Source organism: Xenia sp. Carnegie-2017, unplaced genomic scaffold (genome assembly GCF_021976095.1).
Source record: "Xenia sp. Carnegie-2017 unplaced genomic scaffold, XeniaSp_v1 HiC_scaffold_1, whole genome shotgun sequence".
Lineage (NCBI taxonomy): Eukaryota > Metazoa > Cnidaria > Anthozoa > Malacalcyonacea > Xeniidae > Xenia > Xenia sp. Carnegie-2017.
The window spans coordinates 4,379,291-4,403,701 of NW_025813402.1; the positions used below are offsets into that span (position 1 = coordinate 4,379,291).

The 24,411-nt window shown below is 33.5% G+C and overlaps 4 protein-coding genes across 6 annotated transcripts in view; 1 reads left to right on the forward strand and 3 right to left on the reverse strand.

Moving 5' to 3' along the window:
- Positions 1–722: 722 nt before the first annotated feature.
- On the reverse strand, positions 723–3,043 carry LOC124453461 (eukaryotic translation initiation factor 4B-like; the record flags this gene model as incomplete). Its single annotated transcript, XM_047004311.1, has 5 exons — positions 723–1,130; positions 1,214–1,363; positions 1,589–1,829; positions 2,255–2,304; positions 2,634–3,043. Coding segments are annotated over 3 exons (603 nt in total), but the record flags the coding sequence as incomplete, so codon positions are not given.
- Positions 2,847–6,747, reverse strand: LOC124439599 (eukaryotic translation initiation factor 4B-like). The gene is made up of 6 exons (XM_046989866.1): positions 6,695–6,747; positions 6,427–6,591; positions 5,029–5,228; positions 4,344–4,457; positions 3,857–3,911; positions 2,847–3,678 (listed from the first exon to the last, which is right to left on the reverse strand). The coding sequence occupies exons 1-6, from the start codon at positions 6,705–6,707 to the stop codon at positions 3,086–3,088; spliced, it is 1,140 nt and encodes a 379-aa protein (XP_046845822.1). The 5' UTR covers positions 6,708–6,747; the 3' UTR covers positions 2,847–3,085.
- Positions 6,748–7,486: 739 nt separating this feature from the next.
- The window catches only part of LOC124437395, a 68,714-nt gene continuing 51,789 nt past the window's right edge, over positions 7,487–24,411 (forward strand). The window contains exons 1-4 of one of the 2 annotated variants that reach the window (XM_046987375.1): positions 7,487–7,639; positions 7,927–8,074; positions 8,152–8,273; positions 8,430–8,638. In XM_046987375.1, the coding sequence (XP_046843331.1) occupies positions 7,577–7,639; positions 7,927–8,074; positions 8,152–8,273; positions 8,430–8,638 (542 nt within the window). In that variant the 5' untranslated portion in view covers positions 7,487–7,576. Of the gene's footprint in view, positions 7,655–7,926; positions 8,075–8,151; positions 8,274–8,429; positions 8,639–24,411 lie in introns of both variants that reach the window. The other variant, XM_046987389.1, reaches the window with a different exon arrangement.
- The window catches only part of LOC124437385 (cytoplasmic dynein 1 heavy chain 1-like), a 52,110-nt gene continuing 41,254 nt past the window's right edge, over positions 13,556–24,411 (reverse strand). Inside the window, exons 1-28 of one of the 2 annotated variants that reach the window (XM_046987362.1) lie at positions 22,848–22,940; positions 22,589–22,682; positions 22,321–22,512; positions 21,836–21,928; positions 21,679–21,765; positions 21,088–21,153; positions 20,930–21,017; positions 20,470–20,665; positions 19,777–19,894; positions 19,388–19,477; positions 18,866–19,130; positions 18,694–18,794; positions 18,346–18,468; positions 18,077–18,190; positions 17,639–17,809; positions 17,397–17,498; positions 17,059–17,180; positions 16,651–16,754; positions 16,476–16,557; positions 16,252–16,342; positions 15,999–16,067; positions 15,653–15,776; positions 15,352–15,494; positions 14,452–14,562; positions 14,296–14,359; positions 14,021–14,117; positions 13,902–13,938; positions 13,556–13,783 (exon numbers count right to left, since the gene is read on the reverse strand). In XM_046987362.1, coding sequence (XP_046843318.1) covers positions 13,646–13,783; positions 13,902–13,938; positions 14,021–14,117; positions 14,296–14,359; positions 14,452–14,562; positions 15,352–15,494; positions 15,653–15,776; positions 15,999–16,067; positions 16,252–16,342; positions 16,476–16,557; positions 16,651–16,754; positions 17,059–17,180; positions 17,397–17,498; positions 17,639–17,809; positions 18,077–18,190; positions 18,346–18,468; positions 18,694–18,794; positions 18,866–19,130; positions 19,388–19,477; positions 19,777–19,894; positions 20,470–20,665; positions 20,930–21,017; positions 21,088–21,153; positions 21,679–21,765; positions 21,836–21,928; positions 22,321–22,365 — 2,841 coding nt within the window. In that variant the 5' untranslated portion in view covers positions 22,366–22,512; positions 22,589–22,682; positions 22,848–22,940 and the 3' untranslated portion in view covers positions 13,556–13,645. Of the gene's footprint in view, positions 13,784–13,901; positions 13,939–14,020; positions 14,118–14,295; positions 14,360–14,451; positions 14,563–15,351; positions 15,495–15,652; positions 15,777–15,998; positions 16,068–16,251; positions 16,343–16,475; positions 16,558–16,650; positions 16,755–17,058; positions 17,181–17,396; positions 17,499–17,638; positions 17,810–18,076; positions 18,191–18,345; positions 18,469–18,693; positions 18,795–18,865; positions 19,131–19,387; positions 19,478–19,776; positions 19,895–20,469; positions 20,666–20,929; positions 21,018–21,087; positions 21,154–21,678; positions 21,766–21,835; positions 21,929–22,320; positions 22,513–22,588; positions 22,683–22,847; positions 22,941–24,411 lie in introns of those variants that run through there. The other variant, XM_046987359.1, reaches the window with a different exon arrangement.

The following is a 24,411-nucleotide window of genomic DNA, read 5'->3' on the forward strand; positions in this document are numbered from 1 at the left end:
ATTTATTTTGATCCTGACCCTCCTGACGTATTCTTAGTTTGTTGGCAATCGAAAACGGCGACAAAAAACATCATCCAATTCCAAACTGTATTATTAGCCACTGGTATCAGGCTATCAGCTGATTAGTAAAGTTATTTTTCGACATTTTTTGACCTTTAAAATGCAATTATAAAATTGCACATCTGGCGCTAGATGTGGTCATGAAGAGTAAGACCAAGGGCGAAGGTTCCTATAATTTGGTGGCGGGGGAGAAACGGAAGGACTCTTTCAGAGCATTTATAATGAAAAAGCTACAGTAGTAGGAGAAACTATTATAAAAATAATAAATAATAATATTGTTATCATATCATTCAGCCACGACCACCCAATATTAAAATTAGCCATCCAGGTATGCAAAGAATCAAACACATCAATTTTCTGGGTAGTCTTGTATAATTCTTTTCACAAACTTCAACATTGAAATTGACAAAACTCTCTTTTTCATGTCTGAACAAGCAGGACTTCATCCTTTTGCAAAAGAATATTTTTTGTTAATTTAAAGCAGTGTTAGCGACAAGTCTTTGTAAGAGGGAGGGGAGGATAACAAAACCTGGAAAAGAGATCATATTTATACATTTGTTTTCAATTATATAAATTAAGACTATAACCATGAAATTATTACTGGAAGGGTGGAAGGGGTTATTACCAGCGTCACTGTTTTAAAGTAAGCGGTTATGTTTTGATTTCACGTAAGTAAAAAAATTCCATTTTACCTCAATAAGCAATAAAAGCTATACACATATTAATGATCAGTAATGTGGTGATCGCTAGATTAAATTATTTTCATTAAATGCAAAGTATTGTGACGAAGTAATAAAATATTACTGTGGTAAATAAATTAAGATATTTTGCGTCATGTTCATTAAAAATTGCGTAAAGATTCAGCATTGTTTAGCATCATCTTCACGATCATTTTCTTGACTATTTTTACTTTGTTCAGTATCATTATCATCTTTCGTCTCAACTTCCTGTGTACTATCTTCAGTTTTACATGTTTCGGTACTCTTTTCTTCGTCTTCATCACTTTCCAAATCAACATCATCGTCTTCCTCAACAAGTAAAGCTGAAAATTTACTTTTCTCAGCCCAAACCTAAAAACAAAATTGTAGAATAAAAAAACAATTACAAAAAAAAAAATGATGACCAGATAGAATGAAAAGAAAGCTCTTTCCACCTTAACTTCTGGCTCCTCAAATTTCTTTGGTTCCACAATCTTCGGCTCACGTTTACTTCCTTTCCCCGGGCTCTTACCACGTCCTTTCCCGCGATCAGGTTTCAAGCCATCACGTGATACTTCGTTATCGCCGCTGCGATCACTGCCCTTCTATATTTCACCACAAATGACAGCTAAATATCCTCACGTTACTCTTTTATGAAAAGTTAAAGGTCTCGACTACACAAATAACAATCTTTATGAAAATTGCTACAACAAACTAAAATCTCTTAAAATCGTATGACTTGGGATACAATTGTCATTGCGTTCCTAAAAATTCGTGAGATGATATCAAACCATACAACACAAACACATATTATCATCTAAACTTCTTACCTTTTCCCATCTTCACTGCTGTTAGACTTGAATCGACGTCGATCACCATCAAAACACTGCGAGATTCTTTTCAGAATTCAGTTTCTCCAAACGAGCAGCTATCTCCTTTTCTTTGTTGCAGTATCAACGGGTTTTGCACCTCCAAATATAGCAGACGATGTTGAAGTCTCATTACCAGTTGAAACATCATCATTCTTTGGCTTTGTTCGAGGTTGTAGTTGTAAGCGTCGACGCTCAGTAGCTACAAGTATGGAATACACACCATAGATTACAACACATAAAATGTTTACAACTTGGGCGAACTTTAGTTTGTGCGTTCACATAACAACCTACGTAAGTTGACCGAATACAAAATTTACAAAAATTGTTGAAGTGAAAACAAAGAAATTAAATTGCTTAAACAACAACACATAAAAGACAAATGTATGAGAGACAACAAGTTTAAAAGTTGGAAAATATCCTGCAGCTCTCTTTTCAAAAAAATTAGTAAATTTCTTGCAAGAAATGTTTCTGTATAAAAGCAGGAAATTTTTCGAAAATAGAGTGGATTTAGTAGATTTAGAATGCTAGCGTATGAAAATATAAAGTAAATCACATTGCCTTATGTTTTATGTGCAGTTTTTTGAAGTGACAGCTGAGGGTAAATTATGTTGATTTAGAACTTACGTGCTCGTTTTTCATCTTTGGGTTCATCACCACTTCTTTTATCGTCTGGTCTACAGAAACATGAAACTTAAATTTAGGGAGTTTTCCTGTTTCTTCCACAATCTTGATACCAGTAGAGTTACACTCAGTATGGCAATACATGCATTATTTTTTACTAGATTTAGAATGACGAGCTTAGACTATCCCCACTTTCTTTATATATAGTTGCAAAGTTCACAACCTGGGAGGGAGTGTTTAAGCTCATCCGACCAAATCTGGTAAAAACTTGCACATATGGTCACACTTGTTGCACCAAACTATAACAGAAGTTTGGTAACTAATACCACCTTATATCCAACTTAATATCACTACTACAACTATAATAAATAGTTAAAAGTACCTGGACTCATCTCTACGATCTTGAGTATCTTCCGAATCTTTTGATCGATCACCAGAATCATTAACAACATCACGTTCATCAAATGGCCTATCCCTACCACCTCTTTCACCACCAAAATCTCTATCAGTACCATACATTCCATCTCTACTGAATTCTCGATCTCCAAATCTTTTATCACTGAACCCTCTACTTCTAAATTCTCTTCCTCTATTCGAAAATCCTCGACCACTATCTCCATAGACTCCATCCCGTTCGCCAAATCCTCGACTTTGGTCATCATATTCGCGATCGCCATTACCATATCCTGATGTTCGATTATCATAACCACGATCACGGTTAGAATAACCGCGATCACGGTCATTGTATCCCCGATCTCGATCACTATATCCACGACTTCGGTCACCATATCCCTATCTCTATCTCCACCACCTCTATCTCGGTCACCCCCTATCTCACCACCCTCTATCTCGGTCACCATACCCCCTATCTCGGTCACCATATCCTCTATCTCGGTCGCCGTAACCCCGATCTCTGTCACCATATCCCCTATCTCGATCACCGAATCCACGATCTCGATCACCAAATCCTCTATTTCGATCTCCGAATCCTCGACCACTAAATCCTTGATCTCGATCACCATATCGTCGATCTCGATCACCATAGCCCCTGTCGTTATAAGACCTTCGCTCATCAAATCCCTGTCTGTCTCTTTCTCCATATCCCCTGACATCATTGCCATCACGACCTCCTCTTTTATCTCTAAAATCACCACTCCTATATCCATCTCTATCCTTACTATCATATCCCTGTCGACCACCATAGCTTTCTCTATCACCATAATCATCCCTTCTCTCATTAGATGAACGCCATTGTCTATCATCATTGCGTTCCTCATTGGAAAAACCATTTCCAAAACCTCGTTTCTGATCACGATAGTCCATATTCCTGGAATCGCGATCAACAGGAGCATAATTTCTTTGATTAGCTCGCCAATCCCCATCAGATTCAGCAGGTTGATCACGAACTCTGCTGTCTTTTTCTTTATCTAAAAAATTAAAATAAAAGTAAAAAAGCAATACCTAAAGTAAAGATAGCTTTTACCACACGTTATATCACCAAATACAACCTCATATTACCAAATATTCCTCACGTCAAAGCATTATACAAGACAAAATGACAACTGATATAAATAAAATTTGTTATAAAAGTTGAAAAAAACAAACCAGTGCCCTGACTTTGTCCAGCCACATCAACGCGAATACGCCTTCCCTTTAAAGTCTAAAATTTATGTAAAGTTTATTGGTAAAGCCAAAATATTTTTCTGCATCTTTACTTATATTTAACAAAAAAATAAGTTTGTGTGATGTTAAATGCATGTTTCTAGTATGGCTAACGTGCAGCAAAACAATTGTAATGGCTAACGAGAAAAAAATTTTGTCCATACAAAACACTAAAAAACAATGAAAATATACAACAGTATGTAGCCAAGAAAATATAATAATGTAGATTCTTAATAAAAAAATACATGCAGGTACAAACACACAGGTAAAAATGCAGTTAAGCTGGTATAAATGCAGGTAAACACACAGGGTAAATGCTAAGATACACAAGCAGCAACAGATGCTGGTTAAAATGAAACTACACATGCAGATAAACACACAAGTAAACACACAGATACAAATGCACATAGACTACAAATGTTGTTTATACCCGATCATCAAGTTCCAAAGCTTTTAAAAAAACATGCATTTCATCAAACTCTGCATAACCAAAACCCTTCAACCTTCCATTTTCTGATTCTCGAGGCAAACGAACATCTTTCACCTAAAAATTTAACATTACGTACAAAACTTTACTTCTTAAGCAGAGATTATGAAAAATAGTATGTTATGTAACAAATAGATTCTATGCAAAGGCAAGCAGGTCACTTTTTAAATATGAATTGATAGTATAAACATACTAATAGTTTATGTGTCTACTGTATGGACAGAGCTGGATGAAACAGAGAAAGGAAGGCTTCATAAAACCTGATAACCAGGAAAGAACACATTTTAACTGGTTAAAGATGTCCCCAAGAGCTGGGTGATTAAAATTTTAGAAGAGTTACAAATCTTACTAAATGATGATTTTCACTTCAACCATGTAGGAGATTAACACTAAAGAATATTTCATCAATGCTATTGTGGGTTCCAGCCAGTGTGGGCAGTGATTATTGTTTGTTAAATCTAATAAAATTGGTTGCAAATCAATAATCATCAAAGCTGATTTATGAAATAATTATAAATTTAGATAATAAGATAGTTGCAGTGAACTTGTAAAGAACTAGTAAATTTCTTTTCAAAAAGATAAATACGTAAACTGTAAGCATAAAAAAAAGAATTCCAAACTGCAATACCTGCACACTTTGGAAAAAGTGAAAAATATCATCTTCATCCACATCGTATGGTAAATTACCAAGAAAAGCTGTGTATGGTGGACCCTTAGGTATGGAAGATATATCAATATTACCAGCCCTTGCAGATCGTGGAGCAGTAGGTAAGACAAAACGCTGTAATTCTTTAGGTTCAGCATAAGGATCAGTCCAGGAAACATTTCCTTCAATAAAATAATTTTTATCAATACACATGTTTAATGTTTTAATATATAATGTAAAATAGAGATGCTTACTGATTGGAAATTATGCATTAACTAGATTTTACTTAACATGAAGGCTACAGAATTTTAGACTAAAAATAATATTTAAATGCTCACAATGAAAAGCAGGTGACTTGCAACCCTCAAATGTTAAGTATTTTCACATCAATAAAGTGCCAAGGCAAATTTTGAAGGTGGTTTTGCAAACAGGAAATTTTATCATAGCATACAAGAAAAAATTTCTCAATTCTGATTTGTTAAGAGCAGTGCAATTTTTCCTAAATACAAGTGGAAAAATACAAAACACCAGGGCAAATTTCTTTTTTAGTCAAACTAAGAAGTAATATAAGAGCAAAACAAGATAAAATATTTCAAAGGCAGGAAAGTTTCATTATTGTAAACTAAGCAATTACAGTGGCTGGCATAAGTTTTAAGTAGATTTTCTTTGGCGACCAAGCCAACAGTTCATCATTTGCAAGTTTCTGGACAAAAATACAAACACTACTAAAACAAGAAACCTTGTTCTAGCTGCATGAGTGAAAGTTATGGTGATGTGAAAAATATTATCTGAACAAATTAAAAAATATGAGCCAGTTTATATTAATAACTGGCCAGCTGACATGTACATATGCTGAAATTAAAAATCAAGGGAATTGAGAAATTTTTTCATGTATATTATTACTAAGTAATAGCATAGTTTCTCGTGCAACTTGGAAAACAAGAACTCGTCCTTCAAACTTGTGCAATTTTGAGCATTTGAAAAACTTACTTGTGAATGTTTTTCCCAAATTGCACTCAAAACCATGCTATTACATATATAATAGCACTGAAGTCCAAAATTACTTGGTTGTGTAACTAGGTATGTCATTGAATACTGACGTAAGCTAATCTTGGCATTGGGCCACCTAATCTGGTTGAAAGCCATTACAAACACAAAAGTTTAATATTGATTTCATAGCCTGAAAATTCGTTATCCAGCATGGAAATCGTGTCATAAAAAGCTATTATAGAGAGAGAACGTTCAGTGAACCCAACACGAGTCTACAAGAAATACTTACCATAAAATGATTTATAACAATTTGTCAGCAAAACAAGATCAACATGTTGAATGGTCACTTTGTGATTTAAACCATGTTAACATATGAATAAAAATACGTACCATGAACAGGAAGATCTTCACTTTCATCTGCCCAACTTGTGGAAGTATTTGGTTTGGCAGCATACACCACGCTGTTCGCATTACCCTTTGATGTGTCATTAGATAAAAATGTTGTAAGTAACATGGTTTTGCCCTTTCCCTTTTTCTTGCCTTTCTTTTTTCCACCTGACAAAAAAGGAGTCAAGATAATTGTAAGTTAGTTTATTTCTTAATTAAAATAGGAGAATAATACAAAAAAAAGAAATTATTCTTTAATAAAATTTCTTACTTGTATCCGCCATGTTTAAAAAACGTGCGAGAGAGAATAATCGTGTCAATCGTGTGATTCAGCAAAAGTCAATTGCACGGGTCTTTACGACAGATAACGACTACGATCGAATTCACACGAGAGGGGCGTTTAATAGACACCAGGGGCAGGTTGCACGAAGTCTGGATAGCGTTATCCACTGGATAGCAAATTTTTCGAAACGTTCATAAAATCTTTTATAACAGAAAAATATACGATCGAAACTGTGCACAATCACTGAAATAGAATATTGTTTCGAAGATTACAAAATTTCTTTGTAAAAAATATAAACATCTTTTTTACAAGTTTGAAAATTTTCGCTATCCAATAGATAGCGCTATCCAGGCTTCGTGCAACCGGCCCCAGGCGTTTGATAGAGACAGGCGCTTAATAGAAGTTAGGCATTTTTTTAGGTAAAATTACACGTACTATTTGATACAACCAAAGTGAATGCTGCTCTAGAAATGGTTACTATACCAAAATGTAATGAATTGTTTATCAAATCCGTGCCACCGTGCCAAAAAGCTTATTCGCTAAACAACCAAATTGCAGTCATCTGGTCAATTGATTTCACTAAATTTACTCGTTATTTTCTCGTGATTATTTGCTGATAAACTATCTGCATTAAAATTGATTATTTACCGTAACGAAAGTACTAGATGTGGTCATTAGAAAAATTTAATTCTAACATAGTTCTAACAATGGTGTCGAAAAATCGTTATATGATAATCAAAAAACCCATATTTGGCACCCCATAGATGAATGCTTATCACCTTGAGGTCGTCACCTTGGACGGTAACAAAAAACAAACAGATTTACTGAGGTCACAAAAGCTCCCATACGGCATATTGAAGAGAACAAAAGATGAAGAGCTTGTATCTCCTTGTCGCGCTCCTACTTGGGATCTTAGGAAATCCTCAGTTTGTGGTAACAAAGTCAATAGTAACATTGTTTTGCTTCTTGGAACTTGAATTTTATCCTAATTTAATGTCTGTTGACATAAGAATGGCTAAACTAATATATTTTCTTCATTGAACGGCAAAATAACGAAAACCCAACCAAAAGCCCAACTTAACCGACTGTATTTAAAACAAAACAAAATTACTTAACGAACATCTTTAACTAACTTTTCTTTCCGATACTTTTGGCAAATTATAAGTTCAACGTCGAAAACGTTAATACGAATCTAATGAAGAAATTGAAATTATCCTTAGAAAATCAAAGTGGTTAAAGGAAACGACCCAGGATTATGTTATAAAAATAGCAGTGAAAAGATGACGCTGGTTCGTGATCGACAAAACATACCTAAACTCTTGATATGTTCAAATGTTAACGGTGTTTTTTCATGGAGAACAGTAGACGGTAGATATGATATCATGGTTTATTTCAGTAGTTCAATGATGCCTAAATTATCTATAGCTGCAATTGTTTATTTACAGGTTCTAGTTCTCCAGGAGAATTTTTCAACCCAGTATACGACTGTTCAACCATATTGAATAAAGATCCAAGAGCTGAAGATGGATTTTATTGGATAACACTTGGAGAAAAGAAACCAAAAAGGGTAAGAATATATAAGATCAATGTTATTTTCACAGATTATGGAGCAACATTATTTCAACTCACTTATTATGTTCGTTTATAAATATATTTAAAAAATTTTTATTGATTTTAGGCGTGAACAAATTTTAAAATTCCGATGAGATTATTTTCATTAAAGGTTTATTGTGACATGACGACTGATGGTGGTGGGTTCATGTTGATTGGTCGACAAAATACATCCGTTACATGGACAGTACCATCAAACAACAAGACAGTGGAACCATTTGGTGAACCTCATTGGATAAGTTCATTAGGAGAGGCACCAATGGTTGATTTTAGAGTACAAATGGCCACTAAAGATGATTTTAAGACAACTCAAGCTCATTGGTACAAAATGATTACTTTTGCAAATAGTTTCCTCAGCAAAAAAAAAATTTTAGTCGATGTCAATAATTTCAGGTTTTACAGATTTCAAAATCCACGTAAATTGAAAAATTTGATGATTTTCAACAAAGGAGGCTGTACAAATACATCACCAGGGATTGGTGATGTTAAGTACGTAAAAGATCTGATCACTGATAACGTTGTAACAACAAATTTTCGTTGCTCAAAATTTGGTTTGGCATACAATGAAAAACAAATTTGGATGGGTATGAAAGAAATGGTTTTATTTTCGAGCTCATATCAATGATAGGATCTCTAAAAATGTGTCCTGCTTTACATAATTTTGTGATTGTAGGCAAAAATGAACGATTGTTTAAACAGACCCTGTCCGTGGGGATTTTCTTTTCTTGACAAGTTTCCCATTCAAATTGCCTTTTCTGGAGCATTCAGGTAACGACAACTATTTAAAGCTAACAATTTTACGCACATTTACTGTTCATCTAGACGTTTAGACTTTAAAATACATATTTTGTGTATTTATGAATGATGACGTTTATCATCAACCTTTACGTAAATAAGTAAGTGTATTATGTTAGATGTAATTTTTTGAGATTCTTCCCCCCCCCCTCTTCGAATCAACAAGTGGAAATCTCGCCAGTACCACTGTATGCAAGGATATAAAAAATGAAGAAGAAGTAATTAGAAAACAGAAACTTGTTTTAATAACATGGCGATTCTTTAAAATTAAATACTTCTATATACTAAAAAGCAGGGAAAAAATTTCATCTTAACATTTTTCAAAATTCAGCTACAGCACAACGAATCAAATTTCTGGGATAAACTTTGGAGCGACGGCATTAGTTGGCTGTGACAACAGAAAGGTTTTTATTATTGTCTGTAAATTATTTTGTTTTAAGAATATAAAATTCAGTCTCTTAGCTCAATCATGAGTGTAAGGTTTATGTCAGATAAAGACCTTACTGTATAGATTGGACAAGTTTAACGCAGGCCGGTAAATCTTTTCAAATACTGTTGTGCACTGTATTGATAGATAAAGTCAATAAGAATAGTTTAAGATGTATAAATGACAACTGTTTTGGTGATACATTATGCACGTAAAGTATTTCTTTCAGTTTGTTTTTTTCGTTAGATTGAAAGGAGTTCACAGTTTTGTCAATTTATTTAAAACAACGTAATCGCAGGAAAAATTATTTAGATTATAATCATCATTTTATCTCATTCTTAATAAACTTTGTCTCAACGTATATTACGTATTATTGAATAATATATAGTGCTGTGGATGTTATGGTCCTAAGAATGGCAAGAAAAATTATTGTTTTCAAGAATGTGTGGCAAAGAATGGTGGAACAATAAAGAAAAATGTTTATACATGGTTTTGGGTGCGTTCTCGCATTCCTAAAAGAATATGGAGTAATTGTATGGATTACAAAGTTATAGAAAATGGAAATGCTGTTTGGTACAAGTTACTGGGTAGTAATGAAGTACCTGTGAAAGTATGTTGTGCACGTGTATAATTGCTGTCATGGCATTATAATGATGAATATAATATGTCATACAAACATTTAAAAATTGAATCAATCCATCTATAATCAACCAAATGGTTATTAAATAACTGTGATTGAAGAAATTTTGGTAAATCTAAGGACAGGCCGGATTAAGAGGTGCCTAGCCCCAGGCAAACGAAATCTGTGGAATTTGAATACTATGGGCAGCATAAGCGACTCACATCTTCGGTTATATTCCCAATAAATAAAACTAAGTTTAGTATGTTTCGTAGCTAATTTTTCCTTGACAATAAACAAAATATTTCTCTTTGTTCTACAGCAACAAAGTTTAAATCCATCTTGAAGTATATGAAAGCCCCAGGATTGCTGCCTACTCTTGCCCTTAGGTTAATCCGGCACTGTCTGATGAAAGTACACATCCTTCAGAAATGCTAAAGTGTCTTTTATTTTGCTAGGGTCGTTGTACAAAAAATAAACCATTATTTTACGAAGGAGTAAGTGATAATATATGCAATTTATTTTCGAGTTTCTTTCATCATTCTTCAATTAAAACGTGTCACTTTCATAAAATTAATTCGTTTCACGAGCACACAAATATTCGTAGTATTTTTCACGTCAATTTTTTTTATCAAAAGTATACATGTAAATACGATGTTAATTTTCACTTACTTAGGCTAAATGTTTACTTTAACAGATGATTGTTGTACCAGATAATATCACCATGAAAAAAGTTCCAAGTATTGAAGGAATGATGGTTTATCGTAAAGACAAAAATAAACTTTATGTCCAAGAAGATAAACAACTAAAGGCATTGGCTGAAGAAAAAAACTTAAAAAAGGTATAAGATTTTAAAAAACACTTGAGAAAAACGACGATTTTTTTGAGAGCAAACATGTTTCGACATTATCAGAATGCCATCTTCAGTGCAGAATGGTTAGTGTTAGGTAATATGATACGTAATATGATATAAATACATTAATTACAATGAATAGGATTATGATTCAGTAACTAAATATAAAATATTACGTATCATATTACCTAACACTAATAACATGCTCAAAATCGTTAAAAAACTGCTAATTAGAAATTATGGTATAAGATTTTCAAGTGCTCTATGAATCAGAATGAGGTTAATCAGAGCAAATGCAAAAACCTAATTGGCCATGCACGGCAATTATAATGACGAGTTTATTAGAATCTATAATAACTGTTATTTTCTAGATTCTACAAACTCTGAACAAAGGCATATCGAACCTTGAGAATGAAATAAAAACCCTAAATATTTCTTTGGACAGAAGATTTTCTTCTTTTCTTTCACGTACGTATTTACAGTCTAAAATTTTTTATTGATGACTTTACATTAAAAGTAACTTGCTCAAAAATGCAAGATGATCTGATATCACGTACATCTATGTTTGAACTTGAAATAAAAGAAAGTCACGCGCTTTTTTTTCCAGTTAATTTCCAACAATCCAAATCGCCATAAACGATTTTAATTGACATTTGTCAACTAATCTCTTGAACAAAATCTTTAGGTGATATTTCGGCTTCAACAATACTCAAAGATGAACCAGAAAGTTTTTTGAAACAATTAAAGAATTGGTTTTCATTCAGAAAATTGGTTTGTTGTTGGAGAGCCTCCATTGATGTATGGGATTCAAGAATTTTCCACTCAAGATGTGACTTTCGAGGAAAAACTATAACTTTAGTTAAAGTTGGTAAATACATTTTTGGAGGATATTCAACGATAAGTTGGGGTGGTAAGTTTTGCTATATTTCAATGTATGTTTATAATGGTGAATGTTTAATTTTTGTCTTTGTTTAAATTTGTTGATGAGTTGGTTCTTACTTCTTGTTTAGTAATTTTATAAACATTTATTAATAAATAAAGTACGAGAGAAATGTTGATTGTGCCCATCAAATATAAAATGTAACAACCAGTTTAAACATAAATTTATATTTATAGGTTCAAGTGGTTATCGAAGCAGTTCCAGTAATTACATTTTCTCACTTCGTAACAAAGACAATTTAAGTCCATTTAGATCCCCGGTTTATCGTAACAGCGACCACGCCATCTATACTAACCCTAGTTTTGGACCAACATTTGGAGCAGCAAGTGACCTCTACATTGCAAGCAACGCAAACAAAAACAAACATTCCTACACCAATTTTGGAAACACCTATCGTCCTCCATCTGGTTACAGTTATGGCAGTAGCAACACCAAAGATCTTCTTGCAGGTTCACGCTACTTTACACCTGATGAAGTTGAAGTTTATTATTATGTTTAACGTTTCACGTGAACTTCACGTGACTTCCAATGTTATCGTTGATTCAGTTAAATATGTGATAATTAATTTTTGTACGATGTAGTTATATGTCGTCCTAATTATTTCATATGTCATAATTATTTTTGTTCAACTTTTGTTTTATTTCCTTGTAATGTTAAACGAAGCACTATTGTTAACGATTAAAAATGATTTCGTAACTAATTTGCATCACTAAAACATTAATTTCCGTTATTTTCAATAAACAAGCAGTGGCATGATTACAGCTTTTACGTGTAGTGTTTTATACTTTAACCATTGGAAAAAAAACATTAAAATTTACCCAGGTTTTGTCAACAGAAGTAAGGGAATGCTCTTGAAACTATACTAAAAGAATATTTTCATAATTGGAGAAAAAAATGGAACTGCTTTGTTGTATGATAACATCAAAATGTAAAGCAAATGATTTCAATGCTGTAAATTTATCATGAATACCTAAACATGGAAAATGCTTTAAAAGATAAGATTGTTGGTTGAAGTTATCTGTGGCATAATTAACGTTTGATGAGATTAATAAAAGTTTTATCACATTATTTGTTCGGAATTCGTTTGTAGTGTAGTTGAAAGTACGAACATAAAAATAGGTTCAAGCGTACACGAGGCCAGCCTGTCAAACATATGGGCGCAAAATAAAGTATATTCATAAAGACAGTAAAAACAATACAACCTACTTTTAAGTCACGTAAACAACGGTTTTAAAATGATCGATAAAAACTATCGCATTTAAATAATATTGACAATGACCGCGCGTTATGTCTACAAAAAGACTAAGAACGAGCTGCTTCAGTGGATCTGAAAGAGACAAAACCCTACTTCTTCCTGAGTCCACACGGTCTCATCTTTGTTTTTGAGATAATCATAAAACGTCAAAAGGCAGTTCTCTTTTCAAATTATAATCACAAATTATAGGTTGTGTAAAAGCACTTACGATAACACAACGGCATGTTTGGTAGAATTGGGTGGAATATATCACAATGGGTGATTTGGCTTCTACGTTAAGCGAAAAATAGTGTTCTTCAAAGATGTTCTTAACGGAAAAAAAAGTTCTTTGACTAGCATGACCTCCAGATACGCCTCACAGTATTTTAATTTAGATTCACAACAACTAGCTAAGTCAATAAAGGACAATTGCCAAATCTAAAATTAGTTTAAAATCATATCAGCCAGTCATTGAAGATGCCAAGAAAGCAACCCCTCTTTCATAAAAGCGGTGATCACCCCCCTGCTCAACAAATTCCATTACGACAGTGAAAAGAAGCTCGCGACGATTCTGATTAAGATACACAGGAAGTGTGACCTAAACAGAAGTACAAAATATGTTCATTAAACCTTCAAGGACGTTATAAAATACTACCTAACTTCAAATTAGACTTTTTTTTCTACAAGACCATATATTGATAGTTAAAGACACTTGCCTTTGCTTGTTTGGAAAGTTTATCATCGTCAGAAAATCTGGAAATCACCAAAACATCAATAATTACAACACATGTTCTCTTGAAATAAATAATTACAAAAAGCAAATGTTTGTTTCTACCTGATCCAACTAAGACTCGTCAATGGCAGGTCAGTTGTGATAACTGTCGCAAGCTCTAAACGATTATTCACACATTTTTCACCTTGAAGTTTCAAACCTAAACAAAAAATAATCAGTAGAGTAAAGAGAACATCACTTATTGCTCACACACGTAATTTGAGTCAAGAAAAACAGTTTTGTTCAAATTCATGCAGAATAAGCATTAACTTCTAAACTGACTTTACGCTCAATATCGCTAAATAGCATAATGTAACAATCTAATCCTACTTAAATACCTGTAATACCAAAACTGCAGTCATCAAGTTCTATTTCTTCATTCTTCCCACGTGATATAGTCATCTAAATGTGACAAAACATGTTTAAACAACTTGAATATATTCAGACGACTGCAATTATTACTAAAGATAAACTATATTTGAGAGTAAGGGTACCTTCAGGGAAAGCTCTTCCAAAGACCAGTTATTAGCTTGAGCAACATATTGTCTGGTTGCTGTTATATAGGCTTCAGGGACAAACAACCATCCAAGATGAACACGCAGGTTCTACGTAACAAAAAAAGTTTTGATCAAGATCTTTTACAAATGTCGGAATTACCTTTAATAAGATATGAAAGAGAGCTTGAACAACTTTAACGTAAAGTACAAATAAGTGATGGCTTTCATCAATCCTTGATGTTTAAAAGTTTCAACGAACGTAAATTTAGCAACAAGTGAAAATGTAAACAACAATGAGCGTAAATTTAGCAACAAGTGAAGAAGTAAACAACAACAAGCGTAAATTTAGCAACAAGTGAAGAAGTAAACAACAACGAGCGTAAATTTAGCAACAAGTGAAGAAGTAAAAACAACGAATAAATTTAACAAATGAAGTGCAACAAGTGAATGTAAACAACAACGAATTTGCAATGGTGAAAATGTAAACAATGGAAGGAATGGAATGAACAATGGAATGGAATGGAATGGAAAAAATGGAATAAATGGAATGGAATGGAATGGAATGGAATGAATGAAAAAGAACAAATAAATGCAACAAGTGAAATAAACAACAATGGAATAAATTAGCAACAATGAAGAAGTAAACAACAACGAACGTAAATTGCAACAAGTGAAAAGTAAACAACAACGAAATAAATTTGCAACAAGTGAAGAAGTAAACAACAACGAACGTAAATTTAGCAACAAGTGAAAATGTAAACAACAACGAACGTAAATTTAGCGACAAGTGAAAATGTAAACAACAACGAACGTAAATTTAGCAACAAGTGAAGAAGTAAACAGCAACGAACGTAAATGATAAGGACATATATGGTTTTATGTGGACGTTTGTCATACCTTCAGTCCTTTATTAGATCCACTGTGTGAAACGGTAGAAATTTGTTGAAGTTGTTGTATACGGTCACTGAAATCACCAATCCACTGAATGACAGTAAGACCTGATAGAACTGTATAACGACGCCAATTCTTGGGAAGAATAGCTAAAACATCAAACATGAAATTATAAATAGCAACAAAATACGAGAAACATAGAATTATATGTTAAAAAATAGGATTCCAATGTGCTACGGAGATATTTCGTTGACAAAAATATATTCTGTGTGCACAGTTGTGAATAAAAGAGAAATTTTAGTCGTACCTTTCATCAAATCACTTATAACATTCCTTAGATAATTTGTTGGCTTTTTTACTTGCTCACAAAAACCAATAACATTTTGTAGATCACCACGGACCGTTTTAAGCAATCCTATTCCAACATTTACCTGCTCAACGAAATAGAAAGATAAACAGATTACAAACCACATCATACTGCGGGTTTTTATACCAAAAAATTGACCAAACTGATTTAGACGATTTATTATTGTTTGAACTTGTTCACAGTTCACTTTGCAAGGAATCTCTGATCATTCTCGTTTTAAAGTATCAACATTAAGATAATAACGATACTTTATACTAAAGACGTGATTTTTGCCGTCACAATTTACCTCGCGTTCAAAGAATCGGAATAAAGGATCTTTGATGTTTTCATTAGTTCGTTTCAAGGCAACAAGTTCCTAAATTAAGATAAAGTCCAGAATTGCTCTCAAGAAAGAACTAAATTTTGGTCAGTTATTTCACTTAGGGCAGTACTGTAGCCAGCCTGACTTTTTACTCCAGCTAAGCAAAAATTTGGTGTCTACTGACATGGCGGGAGTAAATTTATAGGCAGGCTACTCTACTGGACTGGGGTAGACGCACCTCCGGTACCATTGCCAACCAATTAGTGGCTGTGCTATGTAACGATCTCATCCATGCTGGACGAGTATCATTAGAGATCAGAGACTGGTTTCTGCAAAAATAAGTGATATTTAATAGATAAGGACAATGATTGCTTTTTTTTTGATCAAATGAGAATTGATGACTTTTTTAAAATGACGATTTCAGAAAACGAAAAGATGCTTTATATGACTGCATATACTGACTTGTCTAATCCCGGAGAGTAAGCTAATTCTTCTTCATCGTCAATATTTTGCATCTTCAGAAGTTTGGTGGTAAGTGCCTGACCTAATATATATAAGAGTAAAAGAAAGATACGTTATACTAATATGTATGTACGACATAGTGACAGTAAATAAATCTGAAAGTGGCATTTTCAACCTTGAACAGTTAGCAATAATTTCTCAGCATTGTTTGGTAATCCAAGCCAGGATGGCGATTGAGAGTCTGGCAATTTTTCTGTCCATTGTACAAACTGTTCGCGTCTAAATGATAAACACAAAACTTTTATTTCAACATGGTGAAGGGACAGTAATGTCGAAGTGTTTGCACACTTTGGATGGATGATATATTTTATTACAAAACACGACGTGCTACCTAAGATGTGGTAAAAACGGCGTAAAAAGGGTTAAAATTTATCTATATATGGGCATATCACGCCTTTTTATGCCATTTTTGATGGCACGTTAATGTGTATGCTAAACTTCGTCTTACAAAGAATGACGTAATGATCCATTCAAATGATGAAATTCAGTTTTAACATTCTATGGTAAAGACATTTTGAATTACCGTATTCCATCTGGCATGTTAACATTTTTGCCTTTAACACCATCAGCATCCAATACCAATGGAAAATCTGATTCAAAACTGCTGACTGTGAACAATCGATTAACAAAGGAAGAAAGCAAACGCTACAAAAGATATTGATATGTGAGTTTATTTGCATTTTACCTCCATATATGAATTATCGGCGAAAATTCAAAAACGAAGGACATTCAAATGTACTTATGTCTTAAACAATGAAGGACAAGGGGAGCAATGATGAAAACAGTTGAAAATGTTTGAAAACAAAAAAATCAAAGCCAGTAAGCCGTTACACTGGTCACATGATCATATCGTGTATTCACCTGATCAAATTCGTTATCGATGCGCCCTCCATATATGGCCTGAGTAAGAAGTGTCCTCAATGCATCCCATGGTACTTTGTCAGGAGATATATTTGTCCGACCCTATAAACAGTATAACAGTTTTACAATACAAATACTTTATATAAATATTTTCGAAGTCTTAACTATTAAACTGACCAATCAAATGGACAAGAGCTGCTTTAACATATCTCATAATAAAAATGAAGATAGTTCCAACTTACTTGGGATGAAATGTCAAGCCACGTGTCAATGGTTTCACAGGCAACTCTAAGGTCAGACTCACTGAACTCATAATGCTTGGACCAACCCAATGGTGCATAACGTAAACGTTCTTGTACAATAGCATGTAACCATGCCAACAGAAAATACAAACGTGTTCGTTCGGTTGGCGCCTTAAATAAATATCAATGATGTAAATAACTGATATTACGTGATATTTGTAAGACAAAAGTGTAGTATTAAATAACAACTATGTTATGTACATGGATAAACAATGTACGTCCTCGGTCTATCGTTATAATCCTATATTTCATGCCATGTCGTAATAAAAATGTAACATGAAGTTCTGCTAACAAAATATCCTTTGTTACAAAATATCAGTTGATCGTGCTAATATATTGTTGAAAAATGTATTTTCAGTATCCGTAATGTTTATCTACCTTGCACATGCGCGATACAGGAATAGTACTGAAAGTTCGGAAAAGGTTTGCTCTTATGCCAGGAGGAGGTTCGAATACAAAAACACGGGAAGCTCGCAATAAATTCACAGGAACCTCAATGAAAAAACCATTAAATTTTAATTAGGAAACAATGAAAATAATGGCAGAAATACAATATGATATTACACAGGATAAAGTTGAACAATGACCACAAACATATTTATTTTAGAAAAGAGATTTTGAAAAACAAAGTAGAAATTTTCGTATACCTTAGGATTAATTTCCATAGTAAGGAAAAGACGGAAATTTGCATGAGGATTCAAAGTGTGTAGTTTGTTTTCCAATGTTACCAACATTGTGGAGCCAAATGAACATTTTTCAACAAAACCCATCTAAAAAACAACAATGAAAAAATCTAGCAATTCACAATTTTAACGTCAACATGAAAAGAAAAAATAGCAACAAAAATCTAACACTGTTCTTCTCAATAACAAACACACAACTTAAACTTAACAAACACACTTAACAATAACAAACACACAACTTAAAATAGATCCACATAGGGTATATACGGATACGATATTTAAAAAACCCTAATGAGTTCCTATAATATCCACCTCAGTCCTAGCAAGATCATGGCGAAACTCCAAACCAGCTTGTTGAAGATGGTGACTCCAAGTTGTGAACAAATTTTGACGAAGCTGCTGATCGAAATATCCTGCAAGTTAGTCATATAAATTATTATTGCAGCAAACCATTGCTTTAATATGACAAATAAACATAAATTACCTGCATAAGCCAAAAATGCTGACGATAGCATTACATCACCGACAATGGTTCCCATTTGAGCTTGAAAAGCGTTGCTTGTGTCTTGCCAACGACTGCGTTCATCAGACAAACTCCTTAATAATGCCACGCTCCTGTTTACTTTTGATTCAACAGCCGTCATCTCGGTCTTTATCGCTTGTGCTTCACTAATCAAGGCAGCATATTCTTCTTTGTATTGCGCTATGCTTTTCTCCAGACCAGTAATAACTTTGGCAATTTCAGCAGCCTAGTCAAGTTTATCATAATGGTAACATTACACTCTCCATTCACATGATTAAAGAAAAATACAACGACGTATAGCTTTTAACAAAAGTAAAGGCGATTTCAAGTGACGTGTACAGAAATTTAAAAAGATTGTAAGCGGTGAGACTGAGGTACTTTATTTAACAACTTCGTATTCATTAAATTCCTATCATTGTGTATAAACACAACTCGTTGCCCGCTTTATTTTGTCAAAATCATATTTCATAGAGATATTTTTACCTTAGCTTCAGCAGCACTTGCTTCAGTTTCTAAACTCTTCAGTTCATGGCGTAAAGGTTCTATTTTCAACAACATATCAGCATATTTCACCTTCAATGTAAAAAAATCATTAATTAAAGATAATCACACGAGCAAATGCTTTATATACATATTCACATTACTTTTGACTGCAATTTAATGTGAATATACAATACTAAACATGATTATCTGAACTATTGTAGCTTATATCATGTATTTTACAAAATTAAATGAAGTTAATCGCATGATAGTGAAGTTTTCGAATTATTATCATCAAAACAGTATATTTTATAAAGATGTTTAAATATACATAATCCATAGATCTTTCTCTCTACCACAATGAGAAAAAATTAAGCAGGATATGTGTATACCTGTGCAATGGCCCATTTCACTAACGGACCACAAGCTTGACTTGCACGATTGACTTTATCAAAGTTGTAGTCTGGCTGAGACATGTACTTGTTCAACATTTGAGCGCGAACTTCTTCACTACAGTTACATAGAACACAATACGTAAAACACAAATCAAAAAAGGAAAAGAGTTTACGAGACAGCAAAAATAAAAAACATTTAGAACATATTTCATAGAAAGATGTCATGTTCTCACTACTCTATAGTAACAGTAAACAACTGGGGTGTATATCGTTATCACTCGTGAACTGTCGAAATACTTCAAAACCCGTTTGTTATCACATTAACTCTGTGTTCAATTTAAAGATGTAAAAAAGGGAAAAATTCATGTAACATTCAGCTAACGTCTGAACAAATAGGTGATAGTTGTCACATTAACTGTTGGTAAATTTATGTGGCACAATGCAGTTGTAGAACAAGGAATGACGTACGTAACATCCTTGCACATATCAGATTTGTGCGTAGCTAACAATCATTATATAAAGCAAAATTATAACAACAGAACATCACACATCGCGATAGATATTGTACAACGTGATGATGAAATATATCCAAAAAATAAATACAGAAAGTTGAATAAAATGAGTTATCTACCAATAAAGAACACAGGTACTTGATCAAAAATTTTAATTTTAAAGCAGGGCAATAATTATCTGATATTTTCTGTTTGGAAAGTAACAATGGTTGGAATAAAATTATCTCTCATGATGATACTGCGAATGGCCCTCCAATCAGCTGCCTGTTCACCCAGTAGTAAACATATAGACTCCAAAGCAACTTTAACTGCTTGAGGTGGATTGGCCATTGAACGCACTTCAACCAAATGTTGCTTTTTATTTGATTTTACGGCTAAATATAAAAAAAATTTGAAATTAGAGCAATAGAAATATGATCAAAATAACTTCTCTAAATAACGCTTTATGTTAAGAAATGGGATTATGTATAGAATGTGAAATAATACAGGGATTAACTTTTCTTTGTTTTTATTAAAGCAGGACAAAGATAGCTTAGATAAAAATGCAACTTTAGCGAAGACAAAAACGCCACATATCACTTGACTTGTTTGCTTAACCACTAAATTTAACATAGACAGTTGACATCCACAAACATTACCTTGTTTAGCGTCTTGTACTGCAGGCTCAACCTGCGCTAAATCGTCCATAACAAGTGCTTTCTTTTCTTTAATCTTTACTGTTTGTTGCTGTAGACGGTTGATCACATTTTTCATGAACATATTGTTTTAAAAAGTTGATACAAACGTTTAAACATACCGCAATAGCCGCCTGAAGTTCTGTAGAAGTCACTCTCTTTTTCTCTGCCTCCTGTTGATCTTTTAACTAAACATGTGGCACGAAAGTCATAATGAAGAAATAATGAAACAAGATATATTAAATTACAAAAGATTGCAACATAAAACAACAATAGAATTGATTCATTAGAACAAGCTTAGTCGTAAAAATATAACAAAGAACACATAATGTAATACATAATGGAACTTGTCGTAGAAACCGAAGTGGACCGGGGGGATACGATAATTGTACAACATTCTATGAATACTACGTAGGTTAAAATTCAGAGAAAATTATTTATTGGTAAATCTTACTACAGCTACAATGACAGGTTGCTGACTTAACTTATGTTGCTCGAAACTGCACTTTTTTCTAAAATGTATGTTGTTCTCATTCAAAAATCATTTAATCAAGAGATAAATTGAGAAAATTACAGAAAGAGTGAAGTTGAATAAACAGACACAAAACCCGATTAATGAAAAACATACAGGTATAAAAGGGGATAAATGGTAAAAAAAACCACACAAGGTTGTTAACCAACGAAAAGAGAAACAAACGAACATACGTACGTACCATCTGTTTCAGTTTTTGATTAGCTAATGCATTCTTTGCTTTCAATTCTTGACTCTTCATAGATAAACTTTTTTGAAGTTCTTCGACCTAAACACAAAATAAACATAAAACAAAGGAAGAGCATTCCTGTATTTTGTTTTACAATCAACATACGCACCTGCTCAACAGTTTCTTTTATTTTTGTCAAACCAACATTTAAATGAAGTTGTTGCTCTTCCAAATCCGATCGTTTCTCGTTGTACAGTTTTACCTTTAAAAAGATTTAGGAAAATAATGAACACGCACGCGGGGCGTGACTGTTTTGAACACGCGTGACGTGCTGTTTTGAACACGCATGTCGTGACTGTTTTGAACACGCGTGACGTGACTGTTTTGAACACGCGTGACGTGACTGTTTTGAACACGCATGGCGTGACTGTTTTGAACATGCGTGGCGTGACTAAGTCAATTCGATAATTGAGGGTGTAGAGGGTGATATTCATAAAAGCATGTTTCCCCCTCTTAAACACATGATTACATGAATATTTCCTCCTCTCGACTTTCAAAAATTACTACGTCACTGACTGTATAGCATTCGTTTGAGAATGTTTACATTGAGACAACAATGTTTTTTAGACTAAATTTAAAGTCCCAAAAACTTACGTAGTGATTAATAAAATCCAGGTAATGTCTAGGAGTTATTGCCATACAACGTCCTCCGCGTTTAGCAAGACGAGCATTTGCTTCATGTAAAGTTTGATGTACAAATACAAAAGCGTTGATAACTGCCTCATGGTGAGTAGGTGGAATCGATAATCCTTCATAAACAACACGAATGTAGTCTGGAGCACGATACTAAATGATGAAAAAATAAACAAATAATTTTACCAAGTACTTATAGTAAACATAAGTCAATATAATAAAACTTTACCAATGAATTGTCTAAATCAATCTTGCTCGTAAATTCTTTACCAACTTGATAGAGTGCACCAGTTGACCAATCACCAAACCAATTCAATACGCATCTGTATGGTTAATACAAAATTCGTTGTAACATGAAGCTAACTAAGGCCCGCTTTCAAACTTTACATATGTCGAATGAATTAAAGACAAAAAAACTAAGATAAATTGACATTCAAAACGGACGTAACACATGCAAAAGCCTTATCCTTCCATTAACAGATGTTTACCTGTTAAACAATGCAGGAGAAGTGGCGGCTCTGTCTTTCAGTCCTTAAGAAGATGGATTCATTGTAAAAACAACGTGAAGATTTCTTATTACCTGCAAATAAACAATTCACACTAATAAACATTGCTTATGAAAGATAATAAATATTCTGGTATTTCCTTTACATTAAAAAGTGGTTTTAATTTTTGTTTCTATATACAATATTTATATGTACATTATGATACAAACAAAATAATGAGATAATAATATCCTAACTTGATTGCCACCTCAAAACTCCTGATGGTGTTAGATCTGCAGACAGGGAAGTGATCATTTCCATGTTGTCTTGCATGTTACCAAGACTATCTTCTCCATCACTCCATGTCAGATCTTCTACATAGCCTGTTACATTCTGGTCTTCCATACTCATTAGCACATCTTGAAAGAAGTCAATCATTCCCTCTTCAATCACATGCCGCGAGCTTCTTTTTTCTGAATAATATGGCACGAAACATGATACTAAATAATTAGCATCAGCTGGTTGTCCAGATCGCCCTTTGACAAAAAGCTGCTTGCAAAAATCACCCTCGGCCTGCAATAAGGCCAAAAATCTACTATAATCACATCATCTTGCCATTGGGTGTTAGATAAACTAATCTTGTCATTGTCAAATTGATACTGTAACTTGATAGCAATGGTTTATCCTCCTCTACTACAGACTTTAATTGTTTTCTTGCTGGTTGATCAAGTTCATCATCAGTATCAGACTTCTTATCTTCCTTGCTCCTTCTTACATCATCTTTACTGCAGACATACAAAGACATAGCTCTCGCCCCGTATTTTACTATAAAAGATTAAGTAGTATGCTAAAATTAATGAATAGTGAATAATGGAAAAAAGCTCGTCATTTTCGATATTTTAGTTTTACGGTAAACTGACACGTCACTTCCCTTGGCCAATTATTTCTAAAGAAATGAATATTGATGTGTCGCTCAAAGCTTTCATATATAAAGCTTTCATATATATCGCTCAAAGCTTTCATATATAAAGCTTTCATATATAAAGCTTTCACTGTCCACATATTTTTCAATTATCTTGTTAGAAAAGTTAGATATAATTTACCTATTCCACACTGTGTACATTAATTTGGCATTACTTTTGTGCTCTGTGCCACATATACAACAAAATTTCGCAACTTCAAAAGAACTTTTGCTTTCTTTTTTCGCCATATTCTATTTATGTTTATCAGTCCCAGTCTCTTCGAATACTGCTCTTGTGCCGTGAGGAATTTTGGTTGTGCCGTGAGAAGTTTTGTGTGTGCCGTGAGATTTTGTTTGTGCCTTGAGATTTTGTTTGTGCCTTGAGATTTTGTTTGTGCCTTGAGATTTTGTTTGTGCCGTGAGATTTTGTTTGTGCCTTGAGATTTGGTTGTGCCGTGAGATTTTGTTTGTGCCTTGAGATTTTGTTTGTGCCTTGAGATTTTGGTTGTACCGTGAGATTTTGGTTGTGCCGTGAGATTTTGTTTGTGCCATTTTGTTTGTGCCATTTTGTTTGTGCGTGAGATTTTGTTTGTGCCGTGAGATTTT